The 20700-nt window shown below is 47.9% G+C and overlaps 1 protein-coding gene across 2 annotated transcripts in view; it reads left to right on the top strand.

Annotated features, from left to right (window-relative positions):
- LOC144369054 (acyl-coenzyme A oxidase-like protein) overlaps positions 1-20700 on the top strand; it is a 250112-nt gene that overhangs the window by 85690 nt on the left and 143722 nt on the right. For both annotated transcript variants that reach the window (XM_078028126.1, XM_078028127.1), the window contains exon 10: positions 19263-19297. In XM_078028126.1, the coding sequence (XP_077884252.1) occupies positions 19263-19297 (35 nt within the window). The remainder of the gene's footprint in view (positions 1-19262; positions 19298-20700) is intronic.

Here is a 20700-nt window from a genome sequence, read left to right as displayed (position 1 = left end):
GAGTGATCTGGTGATTCCATCCCTATTTTTTTGAGGAATCTCCACACTGCTTTCCAGAGTAGTTGTATTGCAGTCCCACCAACAATGTACAAGTTTTCTTTTCTTCCTACCTGCTTGACTCTCAATAGGATGCCTCAGTGTGGAAGTTTGTCTCTTGTTCTTCTGGAAACTTTTCTTCTAGTAGTTCTTCAGTAATTCTTTTTTATCCCATTTTTCTGTTTTCTCAGAACTCTAATTGTTGGGAGGTTGAACTTTTAGCTTGAGTGCCTCTCTTGATTTTCCCCTCATATTTTCCTACAGGAGTTACTCTATATTCTGAACATTTTTCTGATCGCATAGTTTGTTTGCACAGTTATGTTTAACCTTGAAGAGCTTTTCCTCTTATTTATTCTTTTTCTATATTAGTATGTTATCTTCTGTATGTGTAATTGTGCTGTAATCTCTTTGCTGATACCAACTGGATATTGCTTTTCAGAGTTCTGTTTCCTGAGTTATCTTTCTGTCCCTCTAGAGTCAGTTGGGGTCAATTAGAGGCATGCAGAGGGTTAGGAAGCCGAAGGACTAGAAAATAGCACATACAATCAATATGAAGTAAGTGCTTTCAAGGAGTTATGGGCAGGACCTGAGAAAACCACCAAGGTTAACTCAAGCCATTCAGAGAAGAGTTCCCCAAAGACAGTATGTTCTTCGTTTTTAAGGACAAGAATAAATTATTTCAGAAATAAAGAAAGGGAAGGACAATCCAGGAAAAGGGGAATGTATGAAGACACTGAAGGGTGAAGCAGTGTGGTCCAGTTGTGGGTGAACAGAGGGCTTAACATGACCCAAGTTTGCATGGCCTGCTTGAGAGGCTGTGGTGGGGATACACTGACTAAGGGGACAGGTGAGCCAGGGCCATAATGCACAAGCACTCATGATCTGTGGAGGGCCCGGAGAGGAAGACTCACCTGCAGGGGAAGGACCAGAGGTCTACTGACTATCCTAACAGGAACTCACAAGATGGAGGGGGTGAAGGATGGACAGTCAGGGCTATGATGATAGTCTAAGCAAGAGAGGATATGCAGAAAGTGTGGAAGGGGCAGGGGGACAGGATATGATGCATGGGCGGGGCCAGAACAGAGAGAGTAGGTGGGGTGACTGGATGTGAGGGGTCAAGGGTGATAGCAGGTCTGGCCTGATGGCTGTGTGACTTGAACAGGTCTAGGGAGTTGGGAAGAGTCACACCTCCTCCTCTCCCATCATTAGAGACAGTGTTTCCTTAAATACCCAACTCATTTGGGCTTTTGTAGACCTGTTCTGTCCCTCTTCCTCTTTCAGTTCCCCTTCTTCCTCCTCCCTCTGGGAGCAAGTACTGAATGCACCAGTGGTTTGGGCATCAGTGAAGGTCCTTCCAGGAGGATGCCTCCCTCTCTGTCTGTCACCTCCAGGGATGTGTGGGCATGTGTCTAAGGCTGGCTGCAGTGTCAGCAAGCCCTTCTAAGAAACCCTCCACCACTTCCTCCAGTCTGACTTGAGTCAATAAAAAAGGTGACGTTTTAATCTCTGTCTGCAATTCCTTACTTTATTTCTCAATTTGTCCAAAGGTCATGTGGTGGTGGTGGGGGGTGTTGCCCATATTCCAAATGTATGTATTACCATGTCCCAAATAAAGAGCACAGCTCTCCCACCTCTAGCTGCTCTTGGAGAATACACTGTAAGATGAGCATGTGGAAATCCTGACTGCACTGTAGGGAATTCCCTCTGGATCATGCTTGACTCACTTTGGAGGGATTGTGGCTGGGGAAAAAGGAGGTCAATTGAGGAACAGGAGCTCCCTGCCTGCAAGGTTGGCCCTGACTTGGGGCTCCAAGAACTTCTGAGGAGCCACATTTATTTGCTGCTCAGCAGATTCAGGGGGAAGGAGGTCTTGCTTGGGGTACCTCACCTCCAAAGCTGGTCATTGGGAATGTGAACTTCAAGATGATTAGAGTGCCTCTCTTGATTTTCCTCTCATATCTCTTCTTGGTTACTGTCGACTCTCTGGTCTAGAATAGGTCCTGGCACCCAGTAAGCACTCAGGGAGCAAATAGTGAACAAACGGATGGATGAGTGGAAGGAAAAATGGATGGATAGATGGATGAGTGGATGGATATATAGTGACGAAGGGAAGATTTCCTTGGTGGAGAATAAATCAGCCCAGATCACAATGCTATGGGGATTGGGAGTGGGTCATTTGGTGACTTTTAATTCATTTATTCATTCTGTCGTGCTGAAGACTGGATCCAGGGGCTGTGCCTGCTGGGCAAGAGCTCTACCACTGGGCTACATCCCCAGCTCTTATTTGGTGGCATTTTAAATATATGAAGAGCCCTAGAATCCTGAGCTGAATCTCTTAAAGGAACAAAAGGAAACATTTTCCATTTCTCACACGTACATCCAGACCTTTGTTTTAAAGCTTTGGGACTCGTGTGCACCAGGGGATTTCGGTCTGGGCAGGCGTGCGCATGGGCAGGAACTACTCTGTTTTTATTTCCTCAGTGCTTGCTTTCTCCTTGGCCGCCCTTGCAGATTGCTCACGGCTGAGCCTCCTGGGTCTGACGACATTGTCAGTGTGACTGGAGTGCTATTCTGGGCGAATGATGCACAGGTCCTGGAATGGTCTCTGTTCTCTAATGACAGCCGTGTAATAGGTTTAAAGCTTCAGAGAGCAGCCCTGGCCCCAAACTTTGGAGGAGCTGAGCTAGGGGGATTCTTCCTGGTGAGGGAAACTGATCTCAAACTCCAGCAACACAGACCCTGTTGCAGTTCCTCAGGGCCACGTGTCCTCACCTCTGGGCTCTGCACAGCTTGGCCCTTTGGCCGGCGACTCTGCCTGCTTCTCGCTGTCGTCCCCCCAGTTCTAAGTCTGTATACTGATCCCCAGGAGTCTCCCACCCGGCTCTACCTGTCTGCAAGAGCTCTCGTCGCTTCCGGCTCCTCCCAACTGTTAACCGCCTGCTTCTCCAACAGCTCCAGGATGTAGGGACCTCACTTGGCACCGAGTACCTGGGAGGCCCTCAGTGGGTATCTGTGAACTGAAGTCAACATGTGCCCAGCCCATCCCAAGCATCTTTGTTGTAATTTGAGCAAAGGTCCATGAGAAGCACAGGAGCTGCCCTGTGCTAATCCTGTCTGCAACGGGCCAGGCTCTGGGTGCTCACTCAGTGTCCACTGCAGCCCCACCACGCTTCCTGTTGCACAGAGGGAAGATGGAGGCTCCTGGAGGTGAGGCAGCTTGGCAGGGGCAACCCCCTCACGTAGGGCACTTGTGCCCATCCCTGTCCCGAATGACTGGCAGGTCCCCACAAAATTCCTCTGGTCAATGACCCTTTGTTTTGAGGCTACATTAGAAAAGGAAGAAAGGATATACTGGGGCTCAAGTAGAGTGCCTTGGGTTTGTTTCTGGAAACTTCCATGCTCTTTACTTAGGTAGTGGTGCTTCCTTTGACCTTGAGGTTGACCCACCCGATGTGACATTCCAAGGATTTCATCCTGCATACCTCCAAGGTTGTAAGAGTGGTCGGGACTGGAATGTGGTTCTTTCTAGGGATCTTCTAGGTCGGGTGGTCAGGGTGATGGATGTGAGCTCTGGGGTGACCCTGCTGGGTCATGTTTTCTTTATTAACATTCATCTGGTGATAATATCGGAGCTGGTAGACTTTTTAAAAAATATTTGCATATCTCATTTCTTTGTCTAATTAGTGTGGTGAGAACAGTGTCCCAGTTTTCATGCTTGAATAAATAGCTGTCATGGTGGAAGGCGCTCAGGGGCTGGCTCACCGCAGTGCTCTCTTCCTTATGTTTTCCATCTCAGCTAAGCTCTGCTGCAGTCCACGCTCCCAACTTGTCTTTAAAAAGAACTGATCTTGTCAGCCAAATGTGTGACATACCTCCTCAGCTCAGAGGACACCTTTGTCAGAGCCGTGGCAGGAATCTGAGCATCCCGTCACTAGGGCTGCTTAGTACACAAAGCCTACTCTGTGCCTATGTTCCACTTTCAAAGTAGGCAGCATAGAACAGGGGGAAGGATTTAATTCAAGTATGGCCTTCCTCTGCATGACCCACCTTCATGACCTTGAGAATCCTGAAGTTGATTCTTTGCAGCCTGGCCAAAGGTGAAACGGTACTGTAAGTGCCAGGTGCCTCTTCTTCAAACCTAAAAGTAGTGTCCCCATCTCCTGAGGCTGTGGATGGGATTCTCTGAACCTCTGTATTATGGTCGTAGGGGCCTTTGTTCCTACCACAGAGCCCCCTCATAGACTTTAGTGTGGTCTTGGTTATTTCCAGATGTCACCTAGTTGGTAAGAGGTGGACCTGAGATTTGAACCCGTTACCTGTGTCCATGTCTTCAAGCCAAGGAGACCGCTGGGATAGGGGTGTGAATGCTTGTTGGGTTGAGGCAGGGTGTTTTAGAAGGAGGAGGATCTGACATGTTTTATTCCAGAGGGAAATGAGGAAACAGGGAGAGGTCAATGCTGCCACAGAGAGGGAGATTGCCAGAAAGGAGTGTCGCGGGGAGACACAGGACATGACATGAAACACAGGTGGAAGGTTGGCCTTGGAACCAGAGACACGAGAGGCAGAGTCTGAAGAGAGAAAAAGCTTCAGAGAAGTGAGGACAGGCCAGGAGATGAGTTCTGTCCTCCCAGGAGTGAGGGACAAGTCAAGGCCTGGGGAGCAGGAGCCGGGTGTGTGTGGAAGCTTAGGAAGAAGAGGCTCGTGTTAGCTGGATCTCCACACTGTGACAAGCTTCCTGCAAAGGTCAAGTTGAAGGAGGAAAGGTTTATTTTGGCTCATGGTTTCAGGCCATGGTCAGTTGGCGGTCTTGCCTGGGCCTGTGGAAAGGCAGAACATCATGGAGGAAGTATACTGCTCACCTCATAGTGGCAGGAAAGCAAAGAGAGGGAGAAGGGGCCAGAGTCCCCATGTCCCCCTTGAGGGCACACCCCAATGACCTAACTTCTTTCCACTAACTGTACCTCCTGAAGGTTCCACACCCCCCCACCACCACCTCCGTGGCATCACAGGCTGGCAACCAAGCCTCAACACATGGCCTTTCAGGGACATTTGGAATAGCAGGGCCCAGTCTCCACAGTCATTCAGTGCAACAGAGTGGGGGGGGGGCAGGTGGGCATGAAGAGGGCCGTGGGCTCCAGTGGAGCTGGGATGCTTGGTCCTGCAACGTGGAGGTGTAGTTTGAACACAGAGGTAGGGAAATAGAATGGTTGGGTTAGCCCCGGTTAGGAAATTCACCAATTAGGTGACAGAATGACAGGGTGTCACTGTGAGGTGACATCTCCTGGGGAAGGTATGACTCGGGTAAGCCCAGGAGATGAGGGTGGGAGGGGGTGAAAGGAAGGGAGACTGTGGTCAAGGGAAACTTTCCCCCTTCCACCACTATTGGACACCAACTGCCAGTGAGTGACCTTGGCAGTCCATCTCTGTGTCTCAGTGCCCAACAAATATGAGGCATCTGTATGGAAAACTGGATGGCAAGACTGGCTGTCGTACCTGGATTTCACCCAACTGTGACTTGAAGTGCAATCCATTAAAGGTGGACTTTCACCTGGCCTCCTGGTCAGGTGCAGGGACGGTCCTGCCTTTCCTCAGTTCTTCATTCTGTCCTGAGTGTGGAGGGGGTGTAAGTGGGGGATTCCCAGGGGTGAAATCCCTCTGGAGGAACATTTAAGATCTTTGCCCCTTCTCTTTCTTGCCTGTTTGTGTGAGTTTCTATTCATCATGAAGTTGCCAGCGATCAGAGGATCTCGAAGCTTTGAGCATGAAGACTTCACACAGGTTGCCTGGGCTCCGACCAGAGAATGGGTTGCCCAACGCTGCAGGTCCCGAGATGCCACCTCCCACCTGGGTGGAGAGGAACCTCTCCCCTGGATGTGGCTCAGACTCTGATGCCCTTGGAGCTAAGTGGGACCTTTGCCAAGACCTCTGGGGCCAGGCAGGTGCTGTCCGTCTCTTTACTGCCCCAGGTCAGGTGGCTGCCGACTTAACACGGCCAAGGTAGTGTTACCAACTTTCTCAAGTTACTCCCCCACCTTCGTATGAGCACCCCGGCTTTGAATGTGAGCAATTACTCTGCCCCTCTTTAAGGGTGAAGAACCTACGTTATCTATTTAGAATTCTTTCTCCCATTTATTCATTTATTCAATTACTTCTTTATATGTAGTATAAATGTACTTTTGGACTTTTAATTTGCACTTTGGGTTATAATCAAATACTACTTCATTTATTTTGTTGTTTAAATAGTTTCAGCTTCAGCTATTGAGAGCTCTTTTATTTGGCTCTTATTTCCCCGTGACATGCTAGTGTGTGTGTGTGTGTGTGTGTGTGTGTGTGTGTAGACTTTCTTCTCTTTATATTTAGTTATCTATTTTTATTATTTTCCCCACATTTTTATTGTGCACTACAGTTGTACATGATGGTGGGATTTGTTGTGACATATGCATACATGCACAAAATAGAACAATATCATTGGCTCCCCAACACTTCTCCCCTCCCTCCCAACCTCCCATCCCCTAGTCCTGTTCCTCTACTGATCTCCCTTTGATTCTCATGTGATCACTGTCCCTCTCCTTTCTTTCCCTTTTTCCTCTCTAGCTTCCACATGAGAGAAAACATACATCCCTTGTCCTTCGGGGTTTGACCTTATTTCACTTAACACAATGGCCTCTAGTTTCATCCATTTTCCAACAAATGACATAATTTCATTTTTCCTTATGGCTGAATAAAGCTCCATTGTGGATGTATACCACATTTTCTTTATCCATTCATCCATTGATGGCACTTAGGCAGGCTCTATAGTTTGGCTATTGTGAACCGTGCTGCTATCAACATGGTATGCGCGTGTCACTGTAGTAAGGTGACTTTAATTCTTCAGGATAAATACCAATGAGTGGTGTAGCTGGGTCACATGATGATTCCATACCTAGTCTTTTGAGGAGCCTCCATACTGATTTCCATAGTGTTGTGCTAATTTACAATCCCACCAACAGTGTTTCTCCCCATTCTCTCTAGCATTTATTATGAGTATTCTTGATGCCTGCCATCAGACTGGAGTGAGATGGAACCTCACTGTTACCAACTTTCTCAAGTTACTCCCCCACCTTCATATGAGCACCCCGGCTTTGAATGTGGGCAGTTACTCTGCCCCTCCTTAGGGGTAAAAAACCTACATTATCTATTTGGAATTCTTCCCCCCTCCTTTATTCATTTATTCAATTACTTCTTTATATGTAGAATAAATGTACTTTTGGACTTGTAATTTGTACTTTGGGTTATAATCGAATATTACTTCATTTATTTTGTGGTTTAAATAGTTTGCATTTCCCTAACTGCTAATTTGCAGAAAGCTAATTTGCAGGAAGCCCTTTCTTTCTTTCTGGCTTGCCAATGGGCTCCAGCTCATCTTGTGCTTTTCCTGCCCCAGTCCTAGGAGCCCTGGTATCTTCTATTGAAGAAAGCTTTGGGAAGACAAGATTTGGGTGCTGTGAGTTTTCTTGGCCACTGGAATGTTGTTACCTCTGGGCCTTCCCAGTTCACAGAGCAGGGAAGGTACCCGTATCTGTACGTTTGCACTAGTGTGCATCTATGTTCAGTGAAACACGAATCCACCACACGGGTCACTCCAGGCTTCTGTCATTGTAGCTGCTCCTACAGTGAGAAGCCTGGCTCAGGCACCTGCTGTCCATGTGCTTGGCTGGTCAGCTGCAGTACATACGCTTGCTGGCCCCAGGGCTCTGGACTCACCCCTCAAGAAGTGACGCAATCGTGTGCAGGCCAGTGCTCATGTGCAGCTCACTCACTTCAGTCCACGTTCAGCTCCAAGATCACTTCATTGAGCACCTTGATCTCCCAGCTCCGCAGTCAGGCTCTTTTATCTCAGTCTGGATTCTGCCGTGTGATGTGTTTTAGTGGCTTGCATTACGTTCCACTCTTCATGCTTAAATTCTATGGGTTTTGACAGATGCAGAGTTGATGCATCTGCTACTTCAGTGCCATGCACTTTTGCCACCCCCAGCAATCCCCTGTGCTTTACCTGTTGGGCCCTCCTGCTTCCCTAAACCTTGCCAGCCCCTGACCTATTTACCATCTGTCTGGTTTTGTCTCTTCCAGAATGTCCCATAAGTAGAATCATATAGCCAGTGGCCTCTCTGAGTGTCTTCCTGTACCTAGCACTCTGTGTTCATGATCCCTCCTAGTTCTCTACTGTTGCTGAATGGTTTTCTTGGTGTGGATGTACTCCAGGCTGTTTACCAGGTACCCTTTGAGGAATATCTTGGTTGTTTCTAGTTTGGGGTGATTATGAATAGAGCTGCCATAGATTTGTGTGCAGGTTTTTGTGTGGATGTGATTCTTCATGATGTGAGAACACCATTGTTGGGTGATACTGTAAACTATCAGTAGCTTTCTAAGAAACAAACTGTCTTTCAAAGCAACTCTATCATTTTTGTATTTTCACCAATGATTAATGAGCAAGATTTTGTTCTGGGTGTCAGATAGATGTACCCCTTCTGATAGGTGTGTAGCAGTATCTTATTGTTATTTTAATTTGCATTTCTCTGATGGCAAATGATGCTCAGCATCTTTTCATAGGGTCCTTTGCCCTTTATATTTTCTTTGGTGACTGTTCAGATCTTTTAGCCTATTTCTTTCTTTCTTTCTTTCTTTTTTTTTTGGTACTGGGAATTGCACTTCACTACTGAGCCTCATCCTTAGCCCCCTTTTTTGGTATTTTATTTAGAGACAGGGTCTCACTGATTTGCTTAGTGCCTCACTGTTGCTGAGGCTGGCTTTGAACTTGATATCCTCCTGCCTCAGCCTCCCAAGCCACTGGGATTACAGGTATGTGCCACCATGCCCAGCTCTTTTAACCTATTTTTAAAAATATTTATTAATTTTTAGATATATTTGGACACAGTACCTTTATTTTATTTACTTATTTTATGTGATGCTGAGGATCGAACCCAGTGCCTCACACATGCAAGGGAAGTGCTCTGCCACTGAGCCACAGTCCAAGACCTCGACCTCCATCTCCTCCTCCTCCTCCTCCTCCTCCTCCTCCTCTTCCTCCTCTTCCTCCTCCTCCTTTTTTTTTTTGAGGGGGGGGGAATATGAATGTCCAGGTGCTGGGGCATCCTTTACCAGGGAGACTGTCCCATCTGATTGAATTGCTTTTCTGCCCTGTCAGAACTCAGTGGATTCTGTCTGTGTGGGGCTATTCCTGGGTCCTGTGTTGTGTGCCTTGACCTGGGTATCCACACTGTCTTTAAGACTAAGTTGCCTTCATGCTATAATTTTGGAATAAAATAGTGTGAGTTTTTTTTTAAGCTTCATTGTTCTTCAATATTGTTTTGGTTATTCTAGATCTTTTGCTTTTTCCTATAAATTTTAGAATCAGCTTATCTATACCTATAAAATAGCTTGATTGTATTGTGATCACAAGAATTGATAACCTTAGTGGTACTGCATCTTCTAATTGATAAATAGGCTTCCTCTTCTTTTATAGACCATCTTCTGTTCCATTTTTAAAAATCTGTCTCCCCCGTTTAGATGGTTCATACTCATCTATCTTCAAGCTCACTGACTTTTTCCTTTATTCTCTCCGTTCTACTGTCCAACTTGTCCAGGGAACTTTTATTTTCAGAGATACTGTTTTTCTTCTATGTTTCTTGTTTTTATCTTCAACTTCTCTGTGGAGCGTTTTTTTTTTTATATATTAAATAGATCATACATTCTTTGGCCTCATGGAGTATGGCAACAATATGTACTTTAAAGATCTTATCTGGTAATTCCAGCATCTGGATCATCTTAGAATAGGCATTTACTAGCTGTCTTTTTTCTTGGGAATGGGTCACATTTTCCCAGTTCTTTGTAAATGAGTAACTTTGGATTGTGTTCTGGACATCGTGATTATTTTGTTTTGAGGACTCTTGAGTGATGTTATATTCTTCTGAAGAAAGTCAATGTTTGTTTCAGCAGGCAGTTAACCCAGACTCAAGGCCTGACCTTGAACCTCATCCCTTCTTCTCTGTGTTCAAGTCTCAGTCCAAGTCCTTGAGCTTTTCGGCATGGCTTTGAATTTGCACGCAGTCTGGGGGTCAGCCAGAGACCCAGGCAGGGTTCAGGCGCAGACTTGGGATATCCCTCTCTTGCTCTTTCTTCTCTTGAGATTCCTCTTTTTGCTCCAGGGACTGTGGTTGCCTTGGCTGACTCCCTGGGTTCCTCCAAGAAAGACAACCATTTTAATCTCAGAGTTTTACCCACCCATGCTGTGCTGGTCCTTAACCATGGCCTGCTTTCAAGAGAAAAACTGGGAAAACCATAAGACAGCAAGAACAGTAAAACCCAGGAGCATTCCCAGCCCCAGGTGGTTTTTCCAGTGCCGACCGTCCACTTGTTCCACTCTTCCGGGGGCCCTGGTCCTGGGTGTGCCCAGCAGCACGAAGGCATGGAGCGACATTGGACAATGAGCAGACTTGGCATCTCTTCAGAACACTCAGCTTGGGTTTAGATGGCTTAGGCCAGGCTAATGCCAAAGGACGGTGATAGCCCCAGCAATTCCCACAAAGCGGGGTGACTTTATTTAATTGTATGTTTCCAAATTGGTTATTTATCAGCAAGAGATGACAGACATTTTTGGACAGGAAGTTCTCTTTTTGCCTCTCTCCCCTCCTGTGTGTCTTAGGCAAGGGCCAAGGTGAACCTTTCAGAAGCACTGCCTTGTTCAGACAGCTTCAGCACCTCTCTGTTGTCTCAGGGTCAAGCTCCCACAAAACCCCATAGTCTGACCCCAGCCATCCCTGCCTGTTCAATCATCTTCTAGCTTGTGAGCTCAGGCAGGGAACACTTGCTGAACTTCTATCTCCCAATCCATAAAATGGGAATAGCATGGTTCCTGATCAGAGTTGTTGACAGGATTAGATGAAGTGCTATTTCTGCAGCACATGGCATCATATTTGACAGGCAGAAGATGCTCCTTCATACCACCCATGGGCACATTTCACTCCAACTTCCCACCTGGCTCAGATTCTAATCTGAACCTTATATTTCAGATGCATTGAAAGGTGTGTTTTCACACAGAGAGACACACCGCTCTTCCCACTTTGTTGGTGGTAACACTGGAGTGTAGCCATGGGATGGCCATATTGATGTTAGAGACATGTCACGTTCAAGTTTGAAGACACCAGGCTTTTGACTGAGATTTGGAGAATTTATTTTGCTCTTTTCTGTTTTGACTCTTTTAAAAAGCAGTTAGGCTCTTTGCTGTGCAGTGCACCAGTAATCTCTTCTCCAGCTACTGGAAAACCTTTCTGCGCAGTCCGGTGCTCTGTGCAGATGGGGCTCCTATTCATGGTGAGGAAGCTGCATGGGCAGCACAAGAACATGGAGTCCCCAGAGATGGCTGTCCTGTCAGCTCTCAGCATCTAGGAGGCAGATGCAAACTTCGTGGGACTTAGGGTGCCACATGGAAGTGGAGGTGATACAAATTTCATGATTTCAACACACACTCAGAGAGCTCCACTGTGGGTCTGGCCCTGGACTAGATGCGGGGTGAGAGGTGAACCCCCATCCTCCAAGAGTGTGCAGGGCGGTGGGAGGAGGTGTGTGTGTAGCCAGCAGCCCCGACATGTTCCCTGCAGAAGTGGCCAGAGAGGGATGCACGAAAGCCAGGGTGGGGCGCGAGACCCCCAGGGGCTGTGGCATCTAGGGCTCTATGTGATTGAACTTTGAAAGGTGAAGGAGGTCCCTGAGGGCCGCCAAGATGCATGTGCAGGGTGGAACAGTGCTCTGCACTTTGAGGTCGGGGTGACGTGGTGTGCCGATGGAGTCAGCGGCCGGGTGGTCAGAGAGAGCCGGGGTCAGGGAGGTGGCTCTAGAGCCTGCCTTCATCTCCTGGCCACAGAGAGGACCAGAAGCCTTTTCAGCTCTGGCTTTCTGCTAGAGGGAGGCAGTCCCTTTAGAAGTTCCTGCTGTCCTTCCTGTGAGGGAAGAGGACACTCCAGAGCTGCTCAGCTGGAGGGATGCACTGACCCCAGCCAGGGGCTGGGGGCGTGAGCTGTGCATAGTGGGTGAGGGAGGGACGCGTCTTCCTTTTTGTGAGGTCGTCCTTCAGTGTGGAAATGCCTGTCCCTCATGTTCTTGCTTCTTCAGACTACCTCCTAGCGAGTTCTCGTGTTGCTGTACCATCTTCTTCACTGTAATTTATGTTGGCAACAAACTATCGAGTGATGTGTAACTGATGGAATTCTTCTCCCATTAATTAGCAGTCTGCCTCTCCTCTGGGGCTGTAGTGTGCGTCTTTAGATTCCCCTTCTTTTAGAGTGTTTCCTTAGGGACAATCTAAGGTATCAAGACCTTCGTGACTCCTCAAGACATTTTGTCAAATTGCTCTCCAGAAGAGCTGGCTGACTCATGAAGCTGCCTGTGGTGTGTGAGTAGCTGCTTGCTCCTGCTACTGTCCCTGGGCTGTTCTTCCTACATCCAGTCCCTGCAGATGTCAGTGGCTAAGAGCAACCAAGCGTTCACATTGTGCGGAGGGCTTTGCACGCAGGTGGCTCAGCCTTTCCATCAAGTCTGTGAGTGAGGAACACTGTGGTCCCCAGGGAGGGAAGGGGAACCGAAGCACAGAGTGTGTCATGGCCCAGGTTATGGGGCTAAGAAATGGTGGGCTGGGCTGGGGTTAGGTAGACTCCTGGGGAGCCCTTGCTGCCCGAGGCTGTCCCCAGCTTGCCTCTTGCTGTTTACATGTCCATTTTGTTTGTTTATTTTGGCGAGGTTGAGGCTGTGCCCACGTGTTTGGTACTTGGAATTCTTTTTTTAGTGACTTTTCCTCTTATGTCTTTCATAATGTTTTATTTGCTAAACTCTTCACACCCCACCGCTCCCTGGTTTGGCGCCAGTGCATCCCAGTGTTGATGACATCTGCTTCTGGGGCGGGTCCTGTCCTGGTCTTGGCGGAGTCAAGGTGCCCTGGCCTCCTGCCTCCAAGCTCTGCAGGAGCTTTGGAGGAGAAGGTGTTGCCTGATTCAGGTTCCTAGGAGACAGGCGTGAGGCCGAGTACGACTGGTGTCTCCAGACACCTGGGCCTGAGGACCTGAGGCCTGCTTCCCGAGGCTGGTTGGACAAGCACCACGTTGGTTTCAGTGTTGGCTCCACGTTTGTTTCCACTAGTCCAGCAGCTTATCTTTCACATTAGCCTTCAAAACTTTCAGATCTGGAGTACTAAGTTTCTGAAGAGTCTGGGAAGAGCCTATTTATTCCACACACACACACGCGTGCCCACACACTCACATGCACACAATGTGTCCCCTTCTTTTCCTAAACTTAAGAACTTAAATGTGCTTTTTTCCAGGGAAGAGTAACGTTGTGAAATAAACTCAGTAAGTGAAGAATGTGTGGTACTTCACTTGTTCGACCCATCTTGCTGACTTTTTCCTCTTTTGGTGGGAATGACAGAAGGGGCTGCAGTCCACTGGGGCTGCCAGGCCTGCCCTTGGCCTCTGTGAAGCTGGGTGTCCTCTTCTACCATGGGACAGTGAGGAGGCCCCTCACTGTTGAGGATTGATGCCCCTGAGAGATCCCCAGGCTGAGTGCAGGTTGCTGAAAAGCCATTAGGAGGGTGAAAAATGCAGGGTGCTTCCCTCTGAGCTGTCTCAAGAGTGCCACCGTCCCCTCCACCACTTCTGACAGCTAACACCAGCTTGGGTGGTGCCCAGCATGCTGCTAAGCTTTTTCCAAATGTCACTGGTGATTCTCAAACCTGATGCCTGGAGGAAAGCCTGACCCCAGAGTTTCTGATTCAGTGGGTCTGGGGGATGGGGACTGGGGAACTTGCACTTCTCACCATTTTCCCCAGAGGCCAAGGCTGCTGGTCCACGTGTGTGAGGTCTGAGTTCATCTGCCTGAATCAGCCCATGAGAGGGAGGTGTGCTCATTCCACAGTGAGGAGGCAGAGGTACAGGAGGTCAGGGGCCCTGACCACACAGCTCCCGGACGCTGGCCACCAGCATATCTTAGCGAGTTAGGTTATCAGTGGAAACCATGAGAGCATAAGGAAGACCCCAGGCTGGGGGTGAGGGAGCTCTGGAGGGCATAAGGGGGCTTCTGAGTCAGGCACAGAGGGTCAGGGAGACCTGGGGTGGTGCGAGGGGAAGATGCTCTGGAGGGTGCCATGCCGGTGGCATGGGGTGCCCTGGCTCAGCAGGAGGGCGAAGCAAGGACAGTAGGAAGGGGCTCAAGACCTCTGCTCTGTGGAGCTCTTTCTCCCTGTCCTCCTGACCTGGAGGTTGACATGTCCAGGTGCTGCTGTGTGGACTTTCCCTGCGTGGTGTCTCTATCCATGTCAGATTCTGTCTGCCATGTGGCTCTAAGCAGGGGACTCTGCTCCTCCGTGGATCTGCGTGGGAGACTGTCCCCGCTGTGGCTCTGCTCCCATGAGGCTCTGTCCATGCTATGGCCACAGTGAGTGCCATCTTCTCTTCGTGCCATGCTCTGTCTGTGTGTCTTTCCACACGGTGGCTGTGTGTGCATGGCATTCTCCTCACACTGGGGCTCTGTTTGGGGTACGCGCTGCATCTCCTCCCCTTCATGTTTGTTTTCTGTAAAAGGCAGGGAAGAAGCAGTTTAAGAAGTGCAGAAAAAAAATAAATAACAAAATTCCTTATTGTGTTTATTTTGTGATATTGTAATATTTAGACCCTTGAAAAGAAAAAAATAAAAGTATAAAAAAAAAAAAACTCCCATAAGGAGGAAAGGGAAAAGCCCTACAAGGAACATGGTGGCTCTTTCCAGATTTGTCACCAGCGAGTGAGTTCAGGATTGAGGCTCTGAACACCCTGGGGGTGAGGCGGGGGTGCATGGCTGCACAGAGACTCCCGTCAAGGTTGCAGACGGATGGCCCCCTTGGCTGAATCCCACGGACATGTTTTGTTTGGCTCAAATGGTATTTGAAAAATATTCAAAGTAGTTTAAAATGTGGGAGTTTTTGTAATAATCCCCCTGGTTGCTAGCATTTCTTGAAGAACCGGGAGTGCCAGAGGAGAGTGGCTGGTTGGTGGCTGAGGAAGGACCTGGCTCTGGTCACAGCCCTGAAGCCCTTGCAGCATGGGTCCTGGGGCCCCGGTGTGCCACCCTGGTCTGGGGAGTTCTGGACTCAGAGCTGCACTTAGCAGCTGGGTGACTGTGGGGCCGGCACTTCCTAGAGTCTCTTCCCTCACCTGATGGCTGGTCAGCCTGTGTGTGTGTGTGTGTGTGTGTGTGTGTGTGTGTGTGTGTGTGTGTGTGTGTATAACAGAGAGAGAGAGAATCTCGAGCATGCAGCCAGTGCCCAGCTGCACAGGGACCAGCAGTTGTTGTGGAAGAGGCGCTCAGTGGCCATCCATGGACATGAAAGGGAATTTCCTGGCTGCTTTCTGTGATCCTTTAAATCATTCTTTTCTTTAAGAAAAATTTATGTTTCAAAAATGTGTTTCTAAAAATTATTATTATTATTTTACAAGATCTGCATCGTCTGCATGGTGCTTTCTCAGTATCTGGCCCCAGCTGGAGCACTTCTGGGTGTTTTATGGCAAATTATTCTCAGATTACCCTTTAATGCAGGAAGGGCTGCCTGTTGTCTGAGCTCCCTGGGCCTTACGGAAACCCTCCGACTTGATACAAAACAGCTGCCTCGGCCAGCTGTTCTAGAAAAGAAGCATTTTCAGCCTGAAGCAGCAGGAAAAGGGGTTTTGTAGCTGGTGGAGATTTTGAGAAATGCTAAATTACTCTTTCTTTGCCATTAAACTGTGATTTAATTTTGTGACTAACAAATTGTGTAAATCTGAAAAAGAAGAACTCGGCGTTGCTGTTGGTTACGTGTGTTCTGGCAACACTTGCATAGGTCCTGAGGGGGCTTCCCCAGGGAGGGCAGCAACTCCGCTGACCTCCCGTCCCTGGGCCTCAGCCTGGCTGGGCTGGGGTCAGGGGTCAACCGCGGCCTCTCTCCCCTCTCCAGGGTCCCTGCTGAGACCAGCAACAAAGGGGTCAATTGTCTGAGGCCTCCCTTTGTCTGAGGGGCTGCAAGGGCAGCTCTGAATGCCACAGTATTGAGGCATATGCATAAGCAAGTAAATGCACATCCTGTGAGTGTGTACGTGTGAACCTGTGTGCCCCGTGTGATGGTACCTGCCCATGTGAGCAAGAACATGCATGCACGTGTATGCATATGAACACGCATGTTGCACATGTGCACTACAACAATATGCACATGTTCAAGTATGGAGGTGTGTATGTGTAAGTGTGCACCTGCGCACGAGTGTCTACAAGCAGATGTTGCACACGTGTGTGAACGTGCCTGTGAGTTTGTGCGCTAGACTTCAGGGTATTTCTGAGCTGCTGGTGCATCTTAGCAGGGTGAAGGGCCTCAGAGAGGCGGATGCTGTTCTGAATGCCATGGGAACATCGTCTCTGATTCTTCTCTCAGCAGGTCTCGCAGTTGCCTTCCCCTGGGTTTGCCAAGGTCCAGAGCTCAGAGACCTCCCCTGTCCTTTTCCTCTGTGGGAATGAGACAGCAGGCTCAGGCTCCTCCTCTCACCATTCAGAGGACAGCACTGCCTCATCAGCCTGTTGGGTCTGTGATTTCAAAGCAAGACCCACAAGAACTTTCCTGTACTGTTCCAACCCTTTTCAGGGCTGTCTGGTTGGATTTCTATGTGTAGTTTCAGCCATGTTCAGAATGACCATTTAAAATCTCCTGTTCTGGCCCACGTGCAGTTGTTTCCAGTGTAGCCCCAGGGCCTTTTGCCTGTGCCCCATGGTCCTGATCCCTAGCATGGCCTGCACACACCGAGGGCTTCAGAGGCCTTCGATTGGTCTGGCCTTGGGTGTGAACTGACCCTGTCCACTGGAGTTTCCATGATTCACAGTGCTGTCCGTATAAAGGCGTTCTTTTAAAAGCAACAATAAAATCAGATACGTTTGATTCAGAAGCCAGGAAAAGATGAATAAAAACGCTTCATTGAAATTCACCTTTGCCAAAGACTTACCTCCCAGCCCCTTTCTGCAGCTCAGCTGCCCCAGGATCACTTTCTCTGCTTTTCTAATTCTTCCCCTCCCACCCTCATTTCCTCTCCCTGCTCCAGCACGGGCTTATCTTTCAACTGTGGAAAAACCACCCATTAAACTGTACTCCAAAGCTTATCAAAATATTCAGTCAGTAAAATTATCTTATAATTAGCCCAACTGTAAGCCAGAACTTTCTAACCCCAGGAAATGTAAAGTGACGCAGCATGTAAAATCTGCAAATTGCTCATCCTGACCTCTCTGGCTACAGTTTCAGCTTTTCTTTTTTTCCCAAAGTAATTTCCTCCTCTTCTTCAGTCCCTGAGGCATCTTTCTCTTCTATTTGCTGAAATCTCAAAGAAAACCGATTCCTTGCATAATTGAGATAGATAATGAAATACATTCAGGCGAGTGTGCTATGAAATCAACTGGATGTGTTCTTCCAGGCTTTCACTTTTGCACATTATTTTTGTAAATTTAAGTGTGATTTCCTTGGTTCTCGGTGACTCACCTTGGTTGGTGCTTGCGTTTGGGTGCCTGCAGTGGTAACACTTGGGGAGTCTTTATGGAGCTGAGCCAGCCCAACAACATCCGGGGACTCTGCCGTTTGTCCCACTGGACCATAACATTGGACTTTCTTACCTCAACTTTTACTTTGTTCTCCCTTCTCTTCTCTCTGCCCTGCCTGTCCCAGCCGCCCCCTGCCTGGGGTCCCACCTGACATCTTGCATCATTCAGTGCCATAAACATGCCCCTCCCACACACAGGGGGATATCAAGGACACCACAAATGATATTTGGGGATTTCAAGGTGCAACTTAGACCTTTTGCAAAGAAATGATATTATAGACAACCTTGGGCTCTTAATTGCTGTGAGCTTTAAGTTCCTAGTGCGACAGTTGGACAGGTCTGTGAGGCTCCTATGTGAATAAAGCTTGTTGGGCAGTGATGATCGCTTGTTCCATGGTGAAATACTTTCAAAGTTCTAAAAACAAGTGGAATAATTAAATTTTGAAACATTTTCATTGTTAGAGTCTGTAAACAAGTCAGGATGGCGCCTGGCATTTTGCCAGAGGGAGTGGTTTGTGAAGCAACTCCAGCGAGCCATTAAGTGTGGAGATTCCTTATTGGTTGACTGCTGTATCTAGTTTATGTTAATTAAGATAAGCTGTGTGGAATGTATATATACCCTTCCTGTCCTATAATAAACAGCTCCCACTCCTGCTGTATCAACGTACACAAGTTATTCGTCACCCCCTGGTTATTTTGCTGCAGCTGGACTGCGGCATTTCATAATTAAAGTTTTGCCTATATATTGTGCTAATAGCAATAGCTAAATAAATATTTGTAGAGTTTTCCTTATCTGTTGGGGATTGGCGCGTGCACACACACACACACACACACACACACACACACACACACCAATGCAGAAAAGTTGCTTCATGCTTACATTTCTTGTGAGAAGTTAATTATTTGGTCATTGTACAGATGGGGAAATTGAGGCTCAAAGTCTCAGAATCTATCGTCCACCTTGTGTGAACTAGCTGTGGCCCAGGCTTTAGCATTTGACCCCCCACATTTGCTTAGGAGGTTTCCATGACCCTCCCTACAGAGAAAAGAGGAAGTCACAGCTTCACCTCAGCCTGCAGTTGCTGCTGTGTTCTGCAGTGGCCTGCACGGGCTCTTGACGTCACCTGAGCATTTCAGGCTCAGTTTTTTTTGTTGCGCCCAGGGCTGGGTCTTGAGTTGGACCTTTCCCAGGGGGCCCATCTCCTTGGTGGCCTGGACCCCACTGATGTTCCTGGGGCTAGGAGGCAGTGAGGGGTCCCCTGGTGGCTTTGCTGTCCCAATGTAAACCTTGCAGTTAGCCACAGGCTGCCTCCAGTCCTTCCACTGCTGACGCAGAGCTGAAAGAGGCCCGTTCGGGACGTCTTTCCTGATGAAGGACACCTTCTTTTTAACCCATAAGGAAATATTTTAGGCTTCTTTAAAACCTTTTCAAAACACAATGATCACTTAAAAGCAAAGTCGAAACTAAAGATCTATCATTAAATGTGCTACTTATGAAGTATTAGCAACAGAGCATTTTAGGAATCTTTTAAGAAATATCTGACTGTATTGAGTTAATTTTCTTGTGAATCAACCTGTCCTTGATATCAACTAATTTATGCTTCTTTCTCTTCTTCATTACAGCTTGGGTTGACCATCACCATTCGCTATAGCCACAGGTAAAGCTTTATTTATTTATTTATTTATTTATTTATTTATTTATTTATTTATTTATAAAGAAATGTGCTTACTAGTTTGGAGCTTTTAATTTGTTCCAGTCCTAGGGTTTATGAGTTTATTTTTGGTGGCTGCTCTTCCATGATGTTAATGGCACCGATGAAATTGTCCTAGGTGCTTAATTGGTAAGAGCAAATTGCTATTCAGAAGAATAAGGACTCTATGCAAAACTGGTGGTAGGTGGAACATTTCTGTTAAAACACAAAAATGGGAAACTCCACAGCAGGGACACAGAAGTGGTTTCTGAGTAATGTCACCTGCCTAAGAGTAATAACCAAAATCAGAGGTGCCCTGCGTGTGAGGCCAGGCCAGGCCAGGCCAGGCGAGCCCCTGCCCCGTCCCCACGGGGCCTCTTCCTCTTGTCTTGCCACATCTGGCAGTGGCAAAAAGCCTCCATTTTCATCTTGCTGCAGGATTTCTACTTTGGTCTCAACTGCATCAAGTTTATGAAAATGCTTGTACTATCTAATGCCCTCTCCTACCACAAACGGGCATTCTAGAATGAACTCTTTCCTGTTTGCAAGCATCAGCATGTATTATACACTGAATTAAAGTAAGAGCCAACCCCAGTGAAGGGCGACAGGCAGTGCTGACAAACTGTGCGCATGGCCTCCCCAAGAATCACCTTTGGGTAAAGGCTTAGGGCTCAAGGGACATTGTCACAAACTTTCCACAAACAACCCAGAGGGTTACAAGTTCACCTCCTAAAATGCCTGTAACAAACTGTATGCATGGTTTCAATTTAAATGTGGAATCAGATAATCACTGAGACTCAGAGAGACAGACCCTAGCTCTGTGCAGATATGAGAAGGCAGAGGGCCGGCCTGGCCTTGGACTCCTGGGATGAGTGCGTGGGAGGAAAAGTGTTCATGTCAGACATTTCCAGGGCCTGAGGAAGAAGCTGCCTCAGAGAAGCTCATGACTGTGCAGGGGCAAAGAAATGTCTTCCCCTACCCATCACTAGGCTCATGGCTGAGCCACACAATGGCAGACAGGTAATGAGAGGGGGCCTACCAGGTTACTTCATGGATGATGCAGGAGCCTTCATAAGGAAGTGGGGACAACGTTGGAAAGGGGTGTGATCTGATGGTAATAACAGGGCACCTTGGCTTCCTGTTTGCTCAGTTTCTTCCCTGTTCCTGTGTCTTCAGACATCCAGATGCTCTGCCAGGTCCTAGCAGGGCCCCATCCAAGATGCTTTACCACCTGCTTCAGGGGAAGGGTGGGAACGTGAGAGCAACCTTCCTCTTCTGTTATCTTCTCCAAGGTGCCACCTCTTAGGGTAGTGTGTCCGGCGCCCTCAGTTACCTGTGTTTCTAGGTCTGCTGTGTGCACGATCCCTGCA

Source organism: Ictidomys tridecemlineatus, chromosome 12, assembly GCF_052094955.1.
Source record: "Ictidomys tridecemlineatus isolate mIctTri1 chromosome 12, mIctTri1.hap1, whole genome shotgun sequence".
Taxonomy (NCBI): Eukaryota; Metazoa; Chordata; class Mammalia; order Rodentia; family Sciuridae; genus Ictidomys; species Ictidomys tridecemlineatus.
The sequence above is the reverse complement of the archived record's forward strand: the minus strand, read 5'-3'. Positions and strand labels throughout refer to the sequence as shown.